Source organism: Ranitomeya imitator, chromosome 6 (assembly GCF_032444005.1).
Source record: "Ranitomeya imitator isolate aRanImi1 chromosome 6, aRanImi1.pri, whole genome shotgun sequence".
Classification (NCBI taxonomy): Eukaryota; Metazoa; Chordata; class Amphibia; order Anura; family Dendrobatidae; genus Ranitomeya; species Ranitomeya imitator.
The window spans coordinates 453,860,729-453,881,884 of record NC_091287.1 but is presented as its reverse complement, the minus strand read 5'-3'; the positions used below and the strand labels follow the sequence as shown (position 1 = coordinate 453,881,884).

Sequence of the window (21,156 nt, the reverse complement as noted above, 5' to 3'; positions counted from 1 at the left end):
AAAATGTGGACTCCAATGACAAGTGGTATAACAAAGGAATCACATAGCAGCTCTCACTGCACTGAACGCGTTTCGAACACATATGAGTTTGTTATGACATAGTTGCACTAATATTATCACCTTGTAGTTGTTAACCATTTAGGTGCTGGCAGTTCTGCTTGTTGAGATTTTTTGACTGGGCATACTTCTATCATGTTAGAGGGGTCTTTTTCCTAACATTTTTTCTAGTCTTTTCGGGTATATCATTATTTACATTGACTACACAGACTATGTTTTAGTCTGCTCTCTTGTATTTTTACAAGCCCGTATTTTCCTAGGCAATTTAATTAGATTGGGTTCACGCCGCCATTGAATACAATGTCAGACGCATCGCTAGTGCACGCCCATGATGGGCGTGCGCTAGCCATGTGCCGTCATTGAGTGACAGACCCCAAGACGCGGGCTGCAGCGTCTCCGGGTCTGCTAGCGCAGATAGAGCTAGCAGATGCTCTATATGCGCTAGCGTGCGGCAATACAGGGTCTTGCGTTTACAGCGGCCCATTAACGTATGTGTTGAACTGGCTGCTGTAAACGCAATGTGAACCTAGCCAAATAAGGAACAAATCCCGCTGTTGGGATTCTTTTATCATGTTCACTTAATAAAGGTTATGTTTTAATAGGGGTAGTTCTTCTTTAGTTAGCCGTTAAAAACAGAAACAACATTTTTGTATGTACTTTTAGCTCAGGTTTAAACTAACTGCCTGATAGATTGTGGTAAGATTAAAAAGACGACATGTCCTGGCGCTCCAATTTGAACGTACCGTAAAAATACCACTTGAATATGGTATAAATTAACAACTGACATTCATCCATAAGAAGCAACTTGGTGAAAAAAAGAAAAGTAATTGGCATCCCTTGGAAGCAGTTAATTAAAAAATGTTAGAAAAAGATTAAAAAAGAAAAAAAGAAAACCTTGATCATGTATCTGAGATTGCACAACTGCACAAGGTGAGAACTTAATTTTTATGTTTTAATCAGTGCACGTACATCGCAATTACTACGCTGTCTGCTTCCTCCTGCTTTTTTTTTTTTTGCAAGGATATTTCTCCAGTTTGTTGCTGCGTGATTGATTGGGCAGCTGAATTTCAGGAGTTTAGTTGCCCACGAAGAAGATGAAAAGATGGAGGCGTGAGACAATCTTTGTGAATGCACTCGACTCTACACAAGTGATGAGGACAGTGAACAAAGAAGTGACTGAAGAAGCCGTCACAAGTAACTCAGAGTTTCCTCATAGGGTTATATGAAAATGCGTTTTGTAAACTTTTTCATGTAGCTCTTTAAATGTGCTCTTTTTCCCAGTTGGTTACACTATACCTTCACTGTAAGCAGCTTAGGGCTCATTCTCACATCCTATTTTTCCACGTACGAGACCGATTATGTGGTCCGAGTGTCATCCGTTTTTTTTGTACATTGAGAAAAAAAAAACAGTTTCTCCACCTTCTCCAATCTGACATCTGAGTGTGATCCAATTTTTTACGGACCCATTGACTGGCCCTCATGACTATCCTTTCAAAATCGGACATGTCTCCATGATTTTCTGCGGACCTCTTGAGCCGTGAAAAATCATGGACATGTGAATGGACCTACAAAAACATGGGTAGTACTCGTACATGAAAATAGGATGTGTGAATGAGCCTTTATGAATATCTGAAATACGACTAGGGAGAATATAAAATATTTCGCTCAAGATGCATTGTAAGGAAGGAGAACTCCAAAGCATAATTACAATATTTTTTTATATTTTATATTTCACGAATAAAGACAAATGTCTCATCTATACTGTGATGTGGCGTCCTGTACCACATTCATCAAAGGCAGCAATGAAAAAAAAAAAAAAAAAAAAATGTCTCTATTTCGCTAGCGGCATTTCCTCAGCAAATGCATGGTGATATTTTTCACTGCTAGCATTGTTTCTATACAGGTTGGCCGGATTAGACCCTCAGGTAGAAGAAATCCATAATATCCAGTGTCACGAAGTTCAAATGCAAATGTATATGGGATTCCAATATTGTAGGCCCAGTCCATGGAGCTGCCGGAACTCAAATCTGAAAGAAAAGGATGGTAATCGTTAATCACCACAAGCAATTAGCAGAAAGCAACTGTGAGTGTTGTTGGATATGCAATTGCTATGTGCTGAAAATGACAGGGGTGAGACAGACACCTCCGATCAAACCCTGGCTCAGGAGCTAACATTATTCCGATTGTATCTCAGTTTTTGTTATTGAATGCAAATACATAAGTGGCTAAACAAAACATGTCATACGTAAAAAATGCAATAAAATACTTCATTATTCATAAATGAATATTTCTTATTATATTTTCCGGTTTATTGGGCTGGTTTGGAGCTACGAAGATTTTCTGAGACCTTTCTGCTGCTCCAGTATCTTATTATTTCACAACTCATGCTGTATGTCTTGCATAAGTGTTTAGAAGTGCCTGGCAGGCACCTTATTAACATTCATAGATTCCCCACTTAAAGGGTTATTCTGGTTTTGTGTAAACAAAGTTCAATCTCTGAAACATGGGAATTAATGTTTACCTATCCTTTCATATATTACTTGTAGAAAAACAAGTATCTTACTGCTTTCGTCATCCACCACAGCCAGCTAAAACTGTTTTTGGTGCCCTTACCAGGCTAATATGTTTTTATTCTTATGCTCTAATTTGTTAAAGGGACACTGTCACCTGGATTTGGAGGGAACAATCTTCAGCCATGGAGGCGGGGTTTTGGGGTTTTTGATTCACCCTTTCCTTACCCGCTGGCTGCATGCTGGCTGCAATATTGGATTGAAGTTCATTCTCTGTCCTCCATAGTACACGCCTGCGCAACCTGCCTTTCTGTTGTGCCTGTAAGCAGGCTTTCAAACAGCATAGCAGGAGCAGCGAGGCAAAGATCTGCTCCACTTCCTATTATGCATTTTGGCATCTGTGTTGCTAGACATGGATTACATTTGACAGCAGGCATCGGGCAGGTTACATGTTACACAGAAGAGTGAGACCATGTGGCCATCACAGTAGAGTACTGTGCACTGCAGTACTTTGCTCTGCCCTCAACTGGGCAGACAAAGTACACCTGCACAGGAGCCGCGGCAAGAAGCAAAGAAGAGGACGTCATCATATGTAGTTGGGAGGCACCGGACCGCTATGCCCATCGGACCGGACCGAACTGGGACCGCCCCTGGGTTAGTATAATCTAACTTGTTTTTCTTTCAGGTTAAGGCCCCTTCACATTAAGCGACGCTGCAGCGATACCGACAACGATCCGGATCGCTGCAGCGTCGCTGTTTGGTCGCAGGAGAGCTGTCACACAGACCGCTCTCCAGCGACCAACGATGCCGGTAACCAGGGTAAACATCGGGTAACTAAGCGCATGGCCGCGCTTAGTAACCCGATGTTTACCCTGGTTACCATCCTAAAAGTAAAAAAAAACAAACACTACATACTTACCTACAGCCGTCTGTCCTCCAGCGCTGTGCTCTGCTCTCCTCCTGTACTGTCTGTGAGCACAGCGGCCGGAAAGCAGAGCGGTGACGTCACCGCTCTGCTTTCCGGCTGACCGACGCTCACAGCCAGTACAGGAGGAGTGCAGAGCACAGCGCTGGAGGACAGACAGCTGTAGGTAAGTATGTAGTGTTTTTTTTTTTTTACTTTTAGGATGGTAACCAGGGTAAACATCGGGTTACTAAGCGCGGTCCTGCGCTTAGTTACCCGATGTTTACTCTGGTTACCAGTGAAGACATCGCTGGATCGGTGTCACACACGCCGATCCAGCGATGTCTCCATTCAGTTCTGGACTTTATTCAGCGACCAACGATCTCCCAGCAGGGGCCTGATCGTTGGTCGCTGTCACACATAACGATTTCATTAACGATATCGTTGCTACGTCACAAAAAGCAACGATATCGTTAACAATATCGTTATGTGTGAAGGTACCTTTACATCGGGGGCTTATCTGCAGCATTCTAGAATGGTGTAGATAAGCCCCTGATGGCGGTGGCCTTAGCTTATAAGCCTAAAATGGGGTGACAGATTCCCTTTAACCTTAAGCAAAGACTTATGGCCATATCCAGGCCTTGGATGATACTGTGCATCATAAGATCACCACTTAAACATCGCAACCTTATGATGATGGAAGTCTTTGAGATATCATGTGCAACAGCTCAAAGAAGAAAAATGGATGATGAGCACCGGGGCAGCCAGAGAGGTGAGTATTATGCTTTTTTCTTTTAATTAATAGTTGCTTCGTTGTCCGGTACTCTTCTTTCCATGGTCGGGCGAGCCACGTCTGCGCGGAGCTTGTCTGCGGAACAATAGTTTGCAATGACGACATGACATTATGATGTGTGAACTGAGTATATTATGAAGTACTTTTTACCATCCAACATTCTTAACTAGGAATCATATGAAAGTCGGATTTTCGTAAATTGGAGACTCCTTGTAAAGCAGGGGTGGGGAACTTTTTTCTATCAGGGGACATTTGGAAATCTATACCATCACTTGGAGGCCATACAAAATCATCCTGTTATATTTGGTCAAACATTTAATTAACTCACCCCTAATGTGATGGAATTAGCTGCTGCTCTTTGGTGTAGCTGTGATGATACAGTTGCTTCTCACAAAATTAGCATATCATCAAAAAATTTATTTATTGCAGCTCTTTAATACAAAAAGTGAAACTCATATATAGAGTCATTACAAACAGAGTGATCTATTTCAAGTGTTTATTTCTGTTAATGTTGATTATGGCTTACAGCCAATGAAAACCCAAAAGTCACTATCTTGGAAAATTAGAATAGTTAACAAAAAAGTGCAAAGGCTTCCTAAGCATTTAAAAAGATCCCTTAGTCTATTTCAGTAGGTTCCACAATCATGGGGAAGGCTGCCGACTTGACAGATGTCCACAAGGCAGTCATTGACACTCCACAAAGAGGGTAAGCTACAAAAGGTCATTGCTGAAGAAACTGGCTGTTCACAGAGTGCTGTATCCAAGCATATTAATGGAAAGTTGACTGGAAGGAAAAAGTGTGGCAGAAAAAGGTGCACAAGCAGCTGGGATAACCGCAGCCTTGAAAGGATTGAAAAGAAAAGGCCATTCAAAAATATGGTGGAGATTCACCAGGAGTGAACTGCTGCTGGAGTCATTGCTTCAAGAGCCACCACACACAGATGTATTCAGGACATTGTCTACAAGTGTCACATTCCTTGCGTCAATCCACTTATGACCAATAGACAATGCAAGAAGAGTCTTACCTGGGCCATGGAGAAAAAGAACTGGACTGTTGCTCAGTGGTCCAAGGTTTTGATTTCCGATGAAAGTAAATTTTAAATTTCATTTGGAAATCTAGGTCCCAGAGTCTGGAGGAAGAGTGGAGAGGCCACAATCCAAGCTGCTTGAAGTTTAGTGTGAAGTTTCCACAATCAGTGATGGTTTGGGGAGCCATGTCATCTGCTTGTGTAGGTCCACTGTGTTTTATCAAAACTAAAGTCAGCGCAGCCGTTTACCAGGAAATATTGGAAAACTTCATGCTTCCCTCTGCCGACAAGCTTTTTGGAGATGGAAATTTCATTCTCCAGCAGGACTTGGCACCTGTCCACACTGCCAAAAGTACCAATACCTGGTTTAAAGCCAACAGTATCACTGTGCTTGATTGGCCAGCTGTTATGATCTGGTGGCCTAGGAGCAGCATGAGACGTACTATGGAGAAGGTGGTACTTGTACTGACCGCAAACTCTGAACTAGCAGCGCAACTAGAAGTAGCTGTGGGGGGTACCTAACACTCCCTAGACCCCTCATACATAGTAACATAGTAACATAGTTAGTAAGGCTGAAAAAAGACATTTGTCCATCCAGTTCAGCCTATGTTCCATCATAATAAATCCCCAGATCTACGTCCTTCTACAGAACCTAATAATTGTATGATACAATATTGTTCTGCTCCAGGAAGACATCCAGGCCTCTCTTGAACCCCTCGACTGAGTTCGCCATCACCACCTCCTCAGGCAAGCAATTCCAGATTCTCACTGCCCTAACAGTAAAGAATCCTCTTCTATGTTGGTGGAAAAACTTTCTCTCCTCCAGACGCAAAGAATGCCCCCTTGTGCCCGTCACCTTCCTTGGTATAAACAGATCCTCAGCGAGATATTTGTATTGTCCCCTTATATACTTATACATGGTTATTAGATTGCCCCTCAGTCGTCTTTTTTCTAGACTAAATAATCCTAATTTCGCTAATCTATCTGGGTATTGTAGTTCTCCCATCCCCTTTATTAATTTTGTTGCCCTCCTTTGTACTCTCTCTAGTTCCATTATATCCTTCCTGAGCACCGGTGCCCAAAACTGGACACAGTACTCCATGTGCGGTCTAACTAGGGATTTGTACAGAGGCAGTATAATGTTCTCATCATGTGTATCCAGACCTCTTTTAATGCACCCCATGATCCTGTTTGCCTTGGCAGCTGCTGCTTGGCACTAGCTGCTCCAGGTAAGTTTATAATTAACTAGGATCCCCAAGTCCTTCTCCCTGTCAGATTTACCCAGTGGTTTCCCGTTCAGTGTGTAATGGTGACATTGATTCCTTCTTCCCATGTGTATAACCTTACATTTATCATTGTTAAACCTCATCTGCCACGTTTCAGCCCAAGTTTCCAACTTATCCAGATACAGTAGCAGAATACTATCTTCTCTTGTATTAACTGCTTTACATAGTTTTGTATCATCTGCAAATATCGATATTTTACTGTATAAACCTTCTACCAGATCATTAATGAATATGTTGAAGAGAACAGGTCCCAATACCGACCACTGCGGTACCCCACTGGTCCCAGCGACCCAGTTAGAGACTATACCATTTATAACCACCCTCTGCTTTCTATCACTAAGCCAGTTACTAACCCATTTACACACATTTTCCCCCAGACCAAGCATTCTCATTTTGTGTACCAACCTCTTGTGCAGCACGGTATCAAACGCTTTGGAAAAATCGAGATATACCACGTCCAATGACTCACCGTGGTCCAGCCTATAGCTTACCTCTTCATAAAAACTGATTAGATTGGTTTGACAGGAGCGATTTCTCATAAACCCATGCTGATATGGAGTTAAACAATTATTCTCACTGAGATAATCCAGAATAACATCCCTCAGAAACCCTTCAAATATTTTACCAACAATAGAGGTTAGACTTACTGGCCTATAATTTCCAGGTTCACTTTTAGAGCCCTTTTTGAATATTGGCACCACATTTGCTATGCGCCAGTCCTGCGGAACAGACCCCGTCGCTATAGAGTCCCTAAAAATAAGAAATAATGGTTTATCTATTACATTACTTAGTTCTCTTAGTACTCGTGGGTGTATGCCATCTGGACCCGGAGATTTATCTATTTTAATCTTATTTAGCCAGTTTTGCACCTCTTCTTGGGTTAGATTGGTGACCCTTAATATAGGGTTTTCATTGTTTCGTGGGATTTCACCTAGCATTTCATTATCCACCGTGAATACCGTGGAGAAGAAGGTGTTTAATATGTTAGCTTTTTCCTTGTCATCTTCAACCATTCTTTCCTCACTATTTTTTAAGGGGCCTACATTTTCAGTTTTTATTCTTTTACTATTGATATAGTTGAAGAACAGTTTGGGATTAGTTTTACTTTTACTCTCCTTAGCAATGTGCTTCTCTGTTTCCTTTTTGGCAGCTTTAATTAATTTTTTAGATAAAGTATTTTTCTCCCTATAGTTTTTTAGAGCTTCAATGGTGCCATCCTGCTTTAGTAGTGCTAATGCTTTCTTTTTACTGTTAATTGCCTGTCTTACTTCTTTGTATTGCCACATTGGGTTTTTCCTATTTCTAGTCCTTTTATTCCCACAAGGTATAAACCGCTTACAGTGCCTATTTAGGATGTTCTTAAACATTTTCCATTTATTATCTGTATTCTTATTCATGAGGATATTGTCCCAGTCTACCAGATTAAGGGCATCTCTAAGCTGGTCAAACTTTGCCTTCCTAAAGTTCAGTGTTTTTGTGACTCCCTGACAAGTCCCCCTAGTGAAAGACAGGTGAAACTGTAAAAAATTGTGGTCGCTATTTCCTAGATGCCCGACCACCTGCAGATTTGTTATTCTGTCAGACCCTCGACACAGCCTAAGAACTAACTACCCCTAAAGACAGAAACAGGAAGCCTATCTTGCCTCAGAGAAAATCCCCAAAGGATAGCCAGCCCCCCACAAATATTGACTGTGAGAGGAGAGGGAAATAACATACGCAGACATGAAATCAGGATTTAGCATAGGAGGCCATACTAGCTAAAAAGAATGAATAGGACAGTGTACTATGCGGTCAGTATTAAAACACTAGAAAATATCCACCACAGAAAATACAAAACACCACATCTGACTAAAGACATGGAGGGTATATCTGCATCTCCAGAGACACAGCTTGGCTGCAAAAAATCCTTCACAGACAAAGCTGGACAAGACAAAACATGAAAATGCACAGAGCTATAAAGTCCACAGCATGTGTACAGCAAAAACATAGCCAGGACTTATCTTTGTAGAAAAGCACAGCCAACAGGAGAGACCAGAAGGGATGTGAATCCTCCAAAAACAATGGACAACTGGCACGGACTAAAGGATCAAGCAAGGCTATATAGCCCAACCCAAATTGCAAAAAATAGATACACCTGATAAATGCTGCGATCCAACTACCGCCACACTACCACTCACAACCACCGGAGGGAGCCCAAGAGCAGAATTCACAACACCAGAAAACTCGCCTGACCTTAACCCCATAGGGAATCTATGGGGTATGGTCAAGAGGAAGATGAGAGACACCAGGCCCAACAATGCAGATGAGCTGAAGGCTGCTTTCAAAGCAACCTTGGCTTCCATAACACCTCAGCAGTGACACAGGCTGATCGCTTCCGTGCCACGCCAAATTGATTCAAAAGGAGCTCTGACCAAGTATTGAGTACATTTACTGAACACAAATTTCAGTAGGAAAACATTTCAGTTTTTAAAATCATTTTTCAAGCTGGTGTTATAAAGTATTCTAATTTACTGAGATAATGACTTTTGGGTTTTCATTGGCTGTAAGCCATAATCATCAACATTAACAGAAATAAACACTTGAAATAGAAATAAATCACTCTGTTTGTAATGACTCAATGTAATATATGAGCTTCACTTTTTGTATTGAAGTAACTGAAAAAAAAAATACTTTTTGATGATATTCTAATTTTGTGGAAAGCACCTATAGGTGATATTAATGATACTACGCATAAGTGCATTTCCAGATTTGCATCGGTCTGGAGCTCATTCGAGTCTCAGTGATGAATTTTGAAAACTTGTGGCAGTTAGGCTACGTTCACATTTGCGTTGCGTCGGGCGCAACCACGGCGACGCATGCGTCATGCTCCCCTATATTTAACATGGGGGGCACATGGACATGCGTTGTGCTGCGTTTTGCGACGCATGCGTTTTTTGCGTCCAAAATTCGGCAAAAAAGGACACATGCGTCGCAAAACGCTGCGTTTTAGCGTGCGTTTTGTTGCGTTTTTATTTGCGTTGTGCGTTGTGTCTCCGACGCAACATCGCACAACGCAAATGTGAACGTAGCCTAAGTTCTAAACACAGATGTAGATTACAGTATATGTTTCGTTACAGTGGGAAATTCATCACTGCTCACCTTACCTTTACAGAACTCAACCAGTGGGGGTCTGCAATATATACATTACATCACACACAGTGGCATGTAAACGTTTGGGCACCTTTGGTCAAAATTACTGTTATTGTTACAGTTAAGCAAGTAGAAGATGAAATGATATCTATAAGGCCTAAAGTTAAAGATGATACTTTTCCTTTGTATTTTAGACAAAATATCTATATATATGAATGATGAATATATATATATATATATATATATATATATATATATATATATATATATCTCCATCTTTCACATTTTAAAAACTACCAAAATTAAAAAAGACCGATACAAAAGTTTGGGCACCCTGCATGGTTAGTACCTAGTAGCACCCCATTTTAAAGGCTTTTTGTAGCCAGACAAGTGTCTTTCAATTCTTGTTTGAGGGTTTTCATCCATTCTTCTTTGGATTATTCTTCCAGTTCTGTGACATTCCTTGGTCGTCTTGCATGTACTGCTATTTTGAGGTCTAGCCACAGATTTTCAATGATCTTCACATCATGGGACTGTGAGAACCATTTTAAAACCTTCAACTTGCACCTTTTAAGGTAGTCTATTGTGGATTTTGACGTGTGTTTAGGATCATTATCCATTTGTAGAAGTCATCCTCTTTTCAACTTCAGCTTTCTTATAGATGGTGTTATATGTGTATCAGAATTTGTTGAAATTTCATTTAATCCATGCTTCCTCTACCCGTGAAATGTTCACTGTGCCATTAGCTGCAGCAAAATCCAAAAACATGATCGATCCTCCCTCGTACCTAATGGTTGGCGAGATGTTCTTTTCCTGAAATTCTGTGCCCTTTTTTCTCCATACACACCTTTGATCATTGTGGCCAAAGTTCTATTTTATCCTCATTGGTCCACATGACTTGTTTCCAAACTGCATCAGGATTGTTTTGATTTTTTTTGCATACGTCTGATGCTAAATTTTATGGTGAGGATGCAGGAGAGGTTTTCTTCTGATGACTGTTCCATGAAGGCCATATTTGTGCAGGTATCTCTGAACAGTAGAACAATATACCACAACTCCAGAGTCTGTCAAATCTTTCTGGAGGTCTTATGCAGTCAAGTGAGGGTTTTGGTTTGCCTCTTCAGCAATCCTATAAATAGCTCCCTCTGAATTTTTTTTGGTCTTATAGACCTTATCTTGACCTTCAATTCTCCACTGGAATGATTTTATGTACATCATCTATGTTTGTGCCACTTAGTGAAACGTACAACTTTTTGAGCTAAGAAGTCGCAAAACGAGTCAAAGCCTGTTAAAAAAAAGCATTTTTTTCAAATTGCACAAAGTTCATTAAACACTTGTGACATTTTGAAACACACATGGCACAAAAAACAGTAAAACTACAAGACAAGAAAAGTAATAAAAAAAAGCAAATGATGAATGAGGATTTTTTGTTTTAATTCCTCACAGGGAAACTGTCAGTAGGTTTAATACATTTACATTACTTCTACACCTGCCCTGTACTTGACTCATTGGAAGCCCTCCTGTCATACTCAAAATCTGTTTAAGAAATCTTGCACATTACAGTAGCGTTGGTGACATTTATAACTCACACTAGTCACCAAAGTTGTGTCTCATCCTAGAGCAATCATGAATCTATTGTAATCACTTCCAAAGAGGCATGATTGACTTGCCACAAACTGCCCAACAACCTTCTCCCTGTGATTGAAATCTTGACTGTGGTACGTCAGTCACTTCACTTAGAGCATGATTACAGCAGATTCAGCATTACTATTATGGGATGAGGTGATATGTCATTCGATGCTCTGAAAAATACATTTTTAAGATTGCCTAAATAGATTTCTAGGGTAAGGGATTATTTCGAAGGCTTACAGCGGATCAGAACCCTGCCCCTTTGGTGCATAAAATGGAAAAATCTTACAGATAGGTTGCATTAAAGGATGTTAGCGAAGTTTCAGTGACTAGAAACATGCTCGCTGACATGCAGAGATTTGAAGAGTGTACAAAAGCAGCCATACATATAACATTACGTCAATTTAAATAAAACCTTACACCAACTGAGCATTTTACAACAAGTAGATAAGTCAAATTTACAAATTCTCATCATTCTCTCAAACTTTCATTCCTTTCATTCATATCTTAATCAGAGAAAGACTTATCTAAATTCTTTTAAATATTGGAGGTATAAGGGTAGGCTAAGCAACACATGTAGAAATCATGAAGACCAATGTATTACTATGGAACAGGGGTGCACAACATTTTTTGTCAAATGGCCACATTGTCATGGTGAACTGATCTTTAGGGCTGAAAAAAAATAGTAAAGGGGTAGTTACTTAAATACTTCATCAGACATACCTTAAGTACATGAGTCCATCACCATAGCCAAGTTTAAAGAAGTTTTAAGTTTTGGGAGAGATTGTCTTCAGTTTCTTCTCCAAAAGGAGTGATCATTCCCAAACTTACACTGAATTTTTGGACCAGAAATTGAGCAGAAATTCTCAAAAGTCCAAATGTAGAGGAGTTTTAACAGCCATGTAGTACATTATCTTACCAGTTATAAAGTGCTAGATGTGCCACTGTCAGTACATGTGTACAAGATCAGAACCAACCATCATCAGTCCATGAATACAGCCCCAGAGCCACAGTCAGTACATGAATCCAGAATCAAAGTCAGTACATGAATGCATCATTGGGACCACCATTAGTACATGAATGCAGCACCAAGCTTAGTATAGCGATCAATTGCAACATTAGTTTAGCACCGACAAAATACACTGGCATCGCATGAATCTGCTCTTCTCCTTATTAATTGTAAGGAGATGCTTGGACTTGTTGTTAGTAGTTATTATCAGACTGTTGATCATACAGGAACCACAGCACTGCATTATCACAAGTAAACATTTGTATATATGTACCTTACAGATGACAACTGCTACATACTTAGGCAGTTAACTGGTTCATGCAGCTTTACATGAACACCCGAGCCTTACACTATGGCTGGTCCGAATAACGATAGCAATTGTTACCATCCACCTCTCGTGTCTCCCCTTTTCCTCATAGTTTGTAAGCTTGCGAGCAGGGCCCTCACTCCTCCTGGTATCTGTTTTGAACTGTATTTCTGTTATGCTGTAATGTCTATTGTCTGTACAAGTCCCCTCTATAATTTGTAAAGCGCTGCGGAATATGTTGGTGCTATTTAAATAAAAATTATTATTATATATTATTATTATTATCTTCTCCGATTAAAATTACTCCCATCCCTTTTCCTTCCATGCAGTACAGACACCATGATCAGATTTCATGAACACAACTTGTCTCTGCAGAATATCCTAATCTCTGACCCTCTGCAGCACATCATGAGACAGCACCCATAAAAATAAAAGTATCATGTGAGATAACGCTACCTGCGTGGGTTGGGGAAACTCGCTTGGCAACGGGATTAAAGCACTCAGGCATGGTTTCTCCACATAAACAGTCTATCCGGCTTATTAAACATCATAAACCGTGTCACAAACTGTTAATTATTTACATCAACGGAATACATTAACCACTGACAGTCTGTTCCAATGGCAGATACTTCTCTGCCCGTAACCGCCTTTATCCGGAGTTACCTTACAGGAGCTCCGGCTCCACACACTGACTACTGTCAGTCCTGGTTCCCAGGGAAAAGCTACCTCACTGGGATCACCCTCCTTGTGACTAGGGTACCTCCGATAGTCCAGACTCGCAGTAGGAACTGTAGCTTCCCCAAAACAATAGCCATCCCAGGCTCTGCAGATACAGCCTCTTTGTGCGCTACTCAGGAAGTCCAGTTCCAGGCAGTTCCAACAAACAGGCCCTCAGTCCATAGCCTCACCAGGTGCTTCCAGTAATCCAGTCCACGCCAGGACATTCCAACACACTGGCTATCAGTCCGTGGCCTCACCATGTGCTTCCAGGAATCCAGTCCACTACAGGACATTCCAACACACAGGCTATCAGTCCGTGGCCTCACCATGTGCTTCCAGGAATCCAGGACATTCCAACACACAGGCCATGCACTCTGAACATGTGACCAACCCCTGGTCACATTATGTAGCTGTAACCACTCCCATAGATGGAAGGTGTCATGCAGCTGCAGTGCAGTACAGCGCAACCTCAATCAGGGGGAGCCTGGTAGTGAAGCCACACTGCACACATAGAGCAACTGAACAGACGCCACCTAGAGGCAAGAGCGAGGTCAGGAAAACCAAGTCAGAGCACAACAGTACAAACGGATTTAGACAGAATGGATAGTCAGGACATAGCAAGGGATCAGTAAACCAGGACGGGCAAAATACGATACAATAGGGATAAACTGAAACAGAGTCAAAGAGCCAAGCCAAGATATCATAACCAGGGAGTCAAGCAGATATACAGACAAACAAAGAGACACTGGGAAAGGGCAGGCAGGGGGGAGATAACAGACACAGGACAAGTCAGGGTTCAGTAGGACAAACCAAGGGCTTCCAGAGTCAGATTCACGCGCCAAAGACAGAGCTATAGCTGACACCACCCTCAGGATACCTGGGAGCTAAATAGCAAACCCGAGCCCAGAATGAGGCAGATCAAAGTTAACGCTCCACCCAGAGAAAAAGCAGACAGGATTAATCTCCGGAACGGATCATGACAGAAGGTGTGTGTGGCTAGTTCAACCCACCCAGCTCTCAAACTATCCCTTCAAGCTTCCCTTTACAAACTATACAAATACTTGTGAGACTACAGGTCCCAGAGCAACAATACTACAGGCTTACAGCGCAGACTCCCTCTGCGACACATACCGGACATTTACAATCATGCCGGACACCGTTTCATCACCACAGTTATACCTGCGACTGCCATGCATTTGTGTTGCCCCAGGGTCCTGGTCTTCACAGTAGCATTGCTTTCCTCACAGGGAGAGTGATGTTACATTTGCAGGCAAAAAGGGATAACTGTCACCAGGTAAACACAAACATGCAACATGTTCACACTCCAGGCCTCCAGGGGGAGCTTTTGATCCTATTTACTAGGTGACTCCCCATATATATGGTAGTTTGTAGGGAAAGTTAGTTTTTGCCAGGGAACAGACTGGAGCAGTCTGTGGCAGAAGATGGTGTATGGAGCTGTGTAGCCGCAGTGCTGCAGCTCCTGGAAAGAGATTATGCAAAAGCCGAATATATTGCAGTGAGCGCGCAGGAGAGAGAAGCACAGGAGAGGATACTAGTGGGAGACCATCCACGAGCAGGCTGCCTCCTTCTGAGGCACAGAGACCGGTAGCCGGAACACTGAGGTTGTAAAGGCCTCTACGACTTACATCAGAGACCGGCAGGACAGCTGAACTGCAAGTTACCTGTCTGCCCTAATACCCAGGAGGCACGGTGACACCTATAGAGCCCGGGGCGTGCTAGACTCCTTGTAAAAAGGCTCAAGTCACCAGTCATACGGGTTATGTCATATCCTATATGGGGGACAGAGAGAGACCATCTGTGAGGACCTTATATGAAGCCATAGGCAGTAAGGAACTACAACACAACGTGCTAGAGGAAAGCTTTAATCTTCACCTGAATAAGGGGACTCCCAACTTGCCTCCAAGACCCTGCCTGCCCTGTGATCTGGTGCCCTGGACTGTGGCTGCCTGAAGTCTTCAGTAAACAAAGTAAAGAGACTGCAAACCTGTGTCCTCGTTCTTTACTGCGCCATTCACCATCTTCCATCTACACACCGGGAGGCTTGGGGATACACTTCACCTGTGGGAAGTTATACCATCTAGCTGCCATAACATCACCCCAGAGGATCCCTTAAAGCAGCGTCGGTCCCCACTGACTGAATACCACAGGTGGCATCACAAACATAAACTTTATTCCCTTTAAAGACCTTTCCCTTTTACATGGGTGCCCAGGGCCATGGACCGGGTCACCACCGTGACATCCCCCTGTGAACACCGGACCCGGTACAGAGTACCGCATGGCCCTGGCAGGGCGACTCACATTCTTATGGCCTCAATACGCCTCCGTGCGTATTCTGAAGAGACCATGCAGCACCCCCTAACTGTAACATGGGTCACTGAATCACACATTATAATGCCCCAAGAATAAAAATACCTCCCATGCTGTAGCCCTGAATCCATAATTTCCCCTCACTGGTTTTCCTTTATAAAATATGACCCCCGCACTGCCCCTCTCATGATACATTTCCTCCACACTGTCTCATAAATTATCCACCTCTCCATATTACTCCCATATGCTGCTCATGTCACATCTGCCCCCATGCTGCCTCCTCTCTACATTGCCCCTGTACTCTCCCACATATCCATAAAGTCCCCCCAAACTAAAGCCCATACTGTGCCAGCACAGCAATACACCTTCACCCCCTATTATAATAGTTTGTATTTACAATCTTCAGCTCCTCCATAGAGCATTTATTGTTCCCCACAGTGTCTGGCTGCCTCTGCAGCCCTGCAGGGACATCAGCAATGGGATGAGATCAGCAGCTGATGAAATCTTGAAGTGGGCAGAAGAGCGCTCAAGTCTTCAAATGTATTCTCCTCTAAAAGATGTGACTACAATTAAATCTAGAAAGAAGGAAACCGGTATCTACCAATATTCTGTGGGCCACAAGAAATTCTATGGGGTCATATGTTGTCAGGACTGCTCTTCAAGTTTCTCATTATGCAGTTAGTAGCAGATCTTCCTAATGGAAATGTAGGATATTATTTTAGACATCTCCTCCCTACTAACCAGAATCCCACAATGTCTGTCCACTATTTTATCCTTCTTCTCTGCTAGACTACTAAAACTTTATTTATTTGGTCTTCAACAATATGGCCACTGATAGCACGCATGCGCAGTGTGACTACCTGGCACCGTCTTCCCTTCCACTGTCTATTGAATATGCGGTGCGCATGTCTATAGACATCATCGGGTGCTAGGTCACCCGCATGCGCAGTGCATGTTGACAGCGGTGGGACAGACAATACGCTGTGTGCAGAGTCATGTGCGCATGCGCCATTTATATTGGCGAGTCTGGGCCCTATAAATGGTGCACACAACAAGATATAGGTCGGCACCACCGTCAGGGATCACCTATAACATGCTACAAAAGAGCAAAGACCAAAAGCAAAAGAAAAAGGGTAGCATGCATGATAAAGGGATCACCACAAGATATATAGCAAAATATAACAAATTTTTATTGAACCACACTTGAGTACACTACAAAAAAGTATTAAAAACACTTAATATAGAAGCATAAGGCAAACATGAAAACACGGCCTATAATAAGGTCAAGCCACAGTGTCACCCCACACAAACTACCAGGACAAATCCGGGTATAGGAGATTTAGGGATATAATAGAACCCAGCATGTAAGGCCTCTGTAGCTATAAATAGCCAAACAGATAACCCATCCTATACTACCTGACATGAATAGACCAGGCCTCCTAGGTAGCGTTCCTGCATAATAGGTCAGGGCTGATGAAAGATGGCAATAAACAGGGGTGGCACCGGGCAGAGATGCCCAACGCGTGTCGCCAGTAAACTGGCTTCTTCAGGGGCAGTACCAGCAGTGTCCCAAGTGCATGGTTTAAATACCTTAATAATGATGTGCACAGTCGGTGCAGGTGGAGACCAGGGGGCCGGGAGCGCGGCGTGTGCAGGTAAAGCCGGAAGTATCAAACAACGCCGGCACCTGCGCAGTGAGAGGGCAGAGCTGGGGCCTCCACTCCGAAGCGTCCGCACAGGTGCAAGTGCGCAAGCGCCAAAAACGGCGTCCGCGCAATGCAATCCAGGCGGGCGTCATACAGAGAAAGGACACACCGCCACGATCCCCCAATGCGCCGGCGCCTGCGCAGTATAGGGCATGAAGTCCGAGCCTCCCGTTCCAAGATGGCCGCCCGGAGCTCAGCTCGCACGCGCAGGTGCGCAGATAGAGCAGAGGGCGGGCATCCAGCGAACAGGGCGCCCGGTGACATAGAGTGCCAGGGAAAGGAGCCAGAAAGGGGAAAGGGGAAAGAGGGAGGGGTGGGAGGGAGCAAAGGAGCGCACAAATGTCACAGAGCACATCAAAGGCAATGCAGAAATGTACATATTACGCAGCAGATCCTCACCACCTATGTATTCCAGGGGCCAGGCAATAGGGTCCCAAACAGGGCAGACAAAGTACGCCTGTGCCGGAGCCGCAGCGTGAAGACAAAAAGAGGACGTCATCGTAAGAAGATGGCAGGCTCCGGACCGGACCACGACACCCATCGGACTGGACCACAGCGGGGAACGCCCCTGGGTGAGTATAATCTAACCTCTCTTTCTCATCTTTGAGGATACATCCAGGGCTTATCTACAGCATTACAGAATGCTGTAGATAAGCCTCTGATGCCAATGGGCTTAGCTCACCTTTCATTTTGGGGGTGACAGGTTCCCTTTAATATAGACTAAACAGAATTCATCATCTTTCCCCATCTCACTCAACTTCTCCAATAGACCTATCCATTACACTAAATGGCTGCTCACTCTCCCCAGCCCCTTGGGGTAATCCTTGGCCCTGGTCTATCCTTCAAACCATGTATCCAAGCCCGCTCCACTTCCTGCCCACTTCAACTCAAAAATATTTCCCGGATCCGCATATTCCTCAACCTAGTATCTGCAAAAACGCTAGTGCATGCCCTCATCATCCCTGCCTTGACTACTACAACCTCCTGCTCTGTGGCCTCCCCTTTAACACTCTCGCACCCTTCCGATCTATTCTAAACTTTGCTGCCCAACTAATCCAACTGTCCCCTTCCCCGCTATTCCCTGGCCTCTCCCTTCTGTCTATCCCTGCACTGGCTCCCCATTACCCAAAGACTTCAGTTCAAAACCCTAACCATGACGTACAAAGCCATCCACAACCTGTCTCCTCCATGCATCTGTGACCTCGTCTCCCGGTACAAATCTTAAAATCTCCTTCCCTACTCCCCCCTCTTATATCCTCCTCCCACATTCGCATACAAGATATCTCCCGCACATTCCCCCCTACTCTGGAACGCTCTACCCCAACATATCAGACTCTCGCCTACCATGGAAACCTTCAAAAGGAACCTGAAGACCCACCTCTTCCGACAAGCCTACAACCTGCAGTAACCACCAATCCACCAAACCACTGCACGACCAGCTCTACCCTCACCCACTGTAGCCTCACCCATCCCTTGTAGATCGTGAGCCCTCGCGGGCACAGTCCTCTCTCCTTCTGTACCAGTCGTAACTTGTATTGTTTAAGATTACTGTACTTGTTTTTTTATTATGTACACCCCTCCTCACATGTAAAGCGCCATGGAATAAATGGCGCTATAATAACAATAATAAATAATAATAATAATACAGGTGTAATAATGAGAGTGTAGTGCAATGTTTTCATATACTCACATAAGGTGGTGGCTGCAGGACCATGTCTGTAGCGTATCCCATAAGCAGAATTTATTGCTTGGACGGCTTTATTTGCTGCTGACTCCTGACAAGGTATAAAAAGAAAGGGCAAAAACTTGTTTATATATGCTGTAGTTTTGTCACAAAATTATATAGGAACTTCTGTAATATTCAGATTAAATTATTACATTTTTTCCAAAAACACAAACTATAATGTGACTTACCACACATCTGTAATTTGGAATGGCATCATACTGGTAGGAGTAAGGGTAGAGTACCATTTGGGCATAAGCGTGGAACGACATGTAAATTTTAATAAATTTTCTTCTTTTATGGATAAATTGAGCGACGGCCTTAACTTCTGGCTCAGATTCCGGATAGGGACCACAATATGTACTGTCACATGGATTAAACGAAGCACCTTCCTCTGAAGTAAGACAAAAATGTGAACGCCATAAAGTATTATGGAGTGAAATATTATTTGGCTGCCACAATCATATTGGAATGATAAAGCTGACAGCAACGTAGAAAAGCATTTGTACATGATTTAGAGCTAATCGTGAAGCAGCGAGTATTCGTCCGTACAACAGCAGTAAATATCAAAAGCACAAACTAGAACCTGTCACTCTTTAAAGCGGGTCTGTCCCTAGATTTCAATGTGTGGGAGTGGCTTGAAAAACAGGTAGACTACAAATGTACTACATCAGGTTACTACTACTAGGATAGGTGAAAAAGTTAGGGGCCAGGTAACTGGTGGTTGCTCATCTTCTATAATAATGCCATATCCAAAAAGTATTGTTTCTCCTTGTGTAGATTGACATGCTAAGCATGCCGAGATGAGCAGACTTAAGGCCGCAATGCTCCTCTGGGAAATATGCTAATTATGCAAATTGTCTCTTCAGAGAGGAAGAGAACTAAAACTCTAGTGCCACCTATTGGAAGGCAGCAATCCTACAAGTCAATGTCGACCCTTTAACGAGCCTTGTCACATGAGTTAGTATAATAACCAAACCAGAATCTCAATTTGCAGACACTGTGTTTCAGGGTACTGTACGTTCAGACCTCAAAGAATGCAAAGAAAACAAGCTCATAATCATTTAAAAACAACAATACTAATGTTTTAACTCGGGAAGAGTTCAGAAATCAATATTTTGTTGAATTACCATGATTTTTAATCATGCGTCTTGGCATGCTTTCCACTAGGGTTGAGCGACTTTTAGTTTTTTAGGGTCGAGTCGGGTTTCGCGAAACCCGACTATCTCAAAAGTCGAGTCGAGTGGAATCGGCCGATTATCGCGAAAAGTCGGGGATCGACCGAAACACGAAACCCAATGCAAGTCAATGGGGGAGCATAGTCGGCAGTGAGTGGAGGCCAGGAAAACATGTACAGTGCCCATTTTAATGGCAAAAACATCCATTCTTGTTACTGAAGCTTGTCAATCTTAATTTACCTTATAATAATAGTAAGGCATTGGAAATTGGGGGTCATTTGGCTAAAGTTGTGGGGGGTAGGGCTGGTTGAAGTATTTAGTGGGCCCAGGAAATCTGGACCACGTCACGGCAGTGGAGCAGGGAGAGGTAAGTATTTCAACTCTGCAAGTGCTGTGATCCTGAGCAAGCAGGGGGGGGCCCACTCGTTGGCATTGGCACTGGCACAGGGCCCCTCAAAGTACGGCGGTGTGTTTGCACGGCGGGGGCGCCTCCCACCGGCAGCGACACTTTTGCGTACTATGAGGGGCCCCGTGCCAGTGACGTTGCCAACGAGTATTCCTCCCCCCACCTGATGAAGGAACCTGCACTTTCATCTGCACCTTCCTCTTTGTCCCCGTGTAAGGTGGTATGGTATGCGGGAAGAGGAACCTGACTTTCAGCAGGGTCACAATCTTGCTGTGTAGCGTGCACGGGGAATGTTGCGTTATGGGTCAATGTACCAGCAGACTCATCTATCACTGGCTGGGCAATGGGCAGGATGAGGAGGAAACACAGATATAGGCCCAAAGAATAAAGTGGGCTAAATGCAGTTCAAAATTGGTAACAGGACTAACCAGGGGGCATGGCTT

General features: G+C 43.3%; 1 protein-coding gene across 1 annotated transcript in view; it reads right to left on the bottom strand.

Annotated features, from left to right (window-relative positions):
• Positions 1-1,756: 1,756 nt before the first annotated feature.
• The window catches only part of CPA6 (carboxypeptidase A6), a 304,313-nt gene continuing 284,913 nt past the window's right edge, over positions 1,757-21,156 (bottom strand). The window contains exons 9-11 of the mRNA XM_069731467.1: positions 19,321-19,523; positions 19,097-19,181; positions 1,757-2,084 (exon numbers count right to left, since the gene is read on the bottom strand). Coding sequence (XP_069587568.1) covers positions 1,897-2,084; positions 19,097-19,181; positions 19,321-19,523 — 476 coding nt within the window. The 3' untranslated portion in view covers positions 1,757-1,896. The remainder of the gene's footprint in view (positions 2,085-19,096; positions 19,182-19,320; positions 19,524-21,156) is intronic.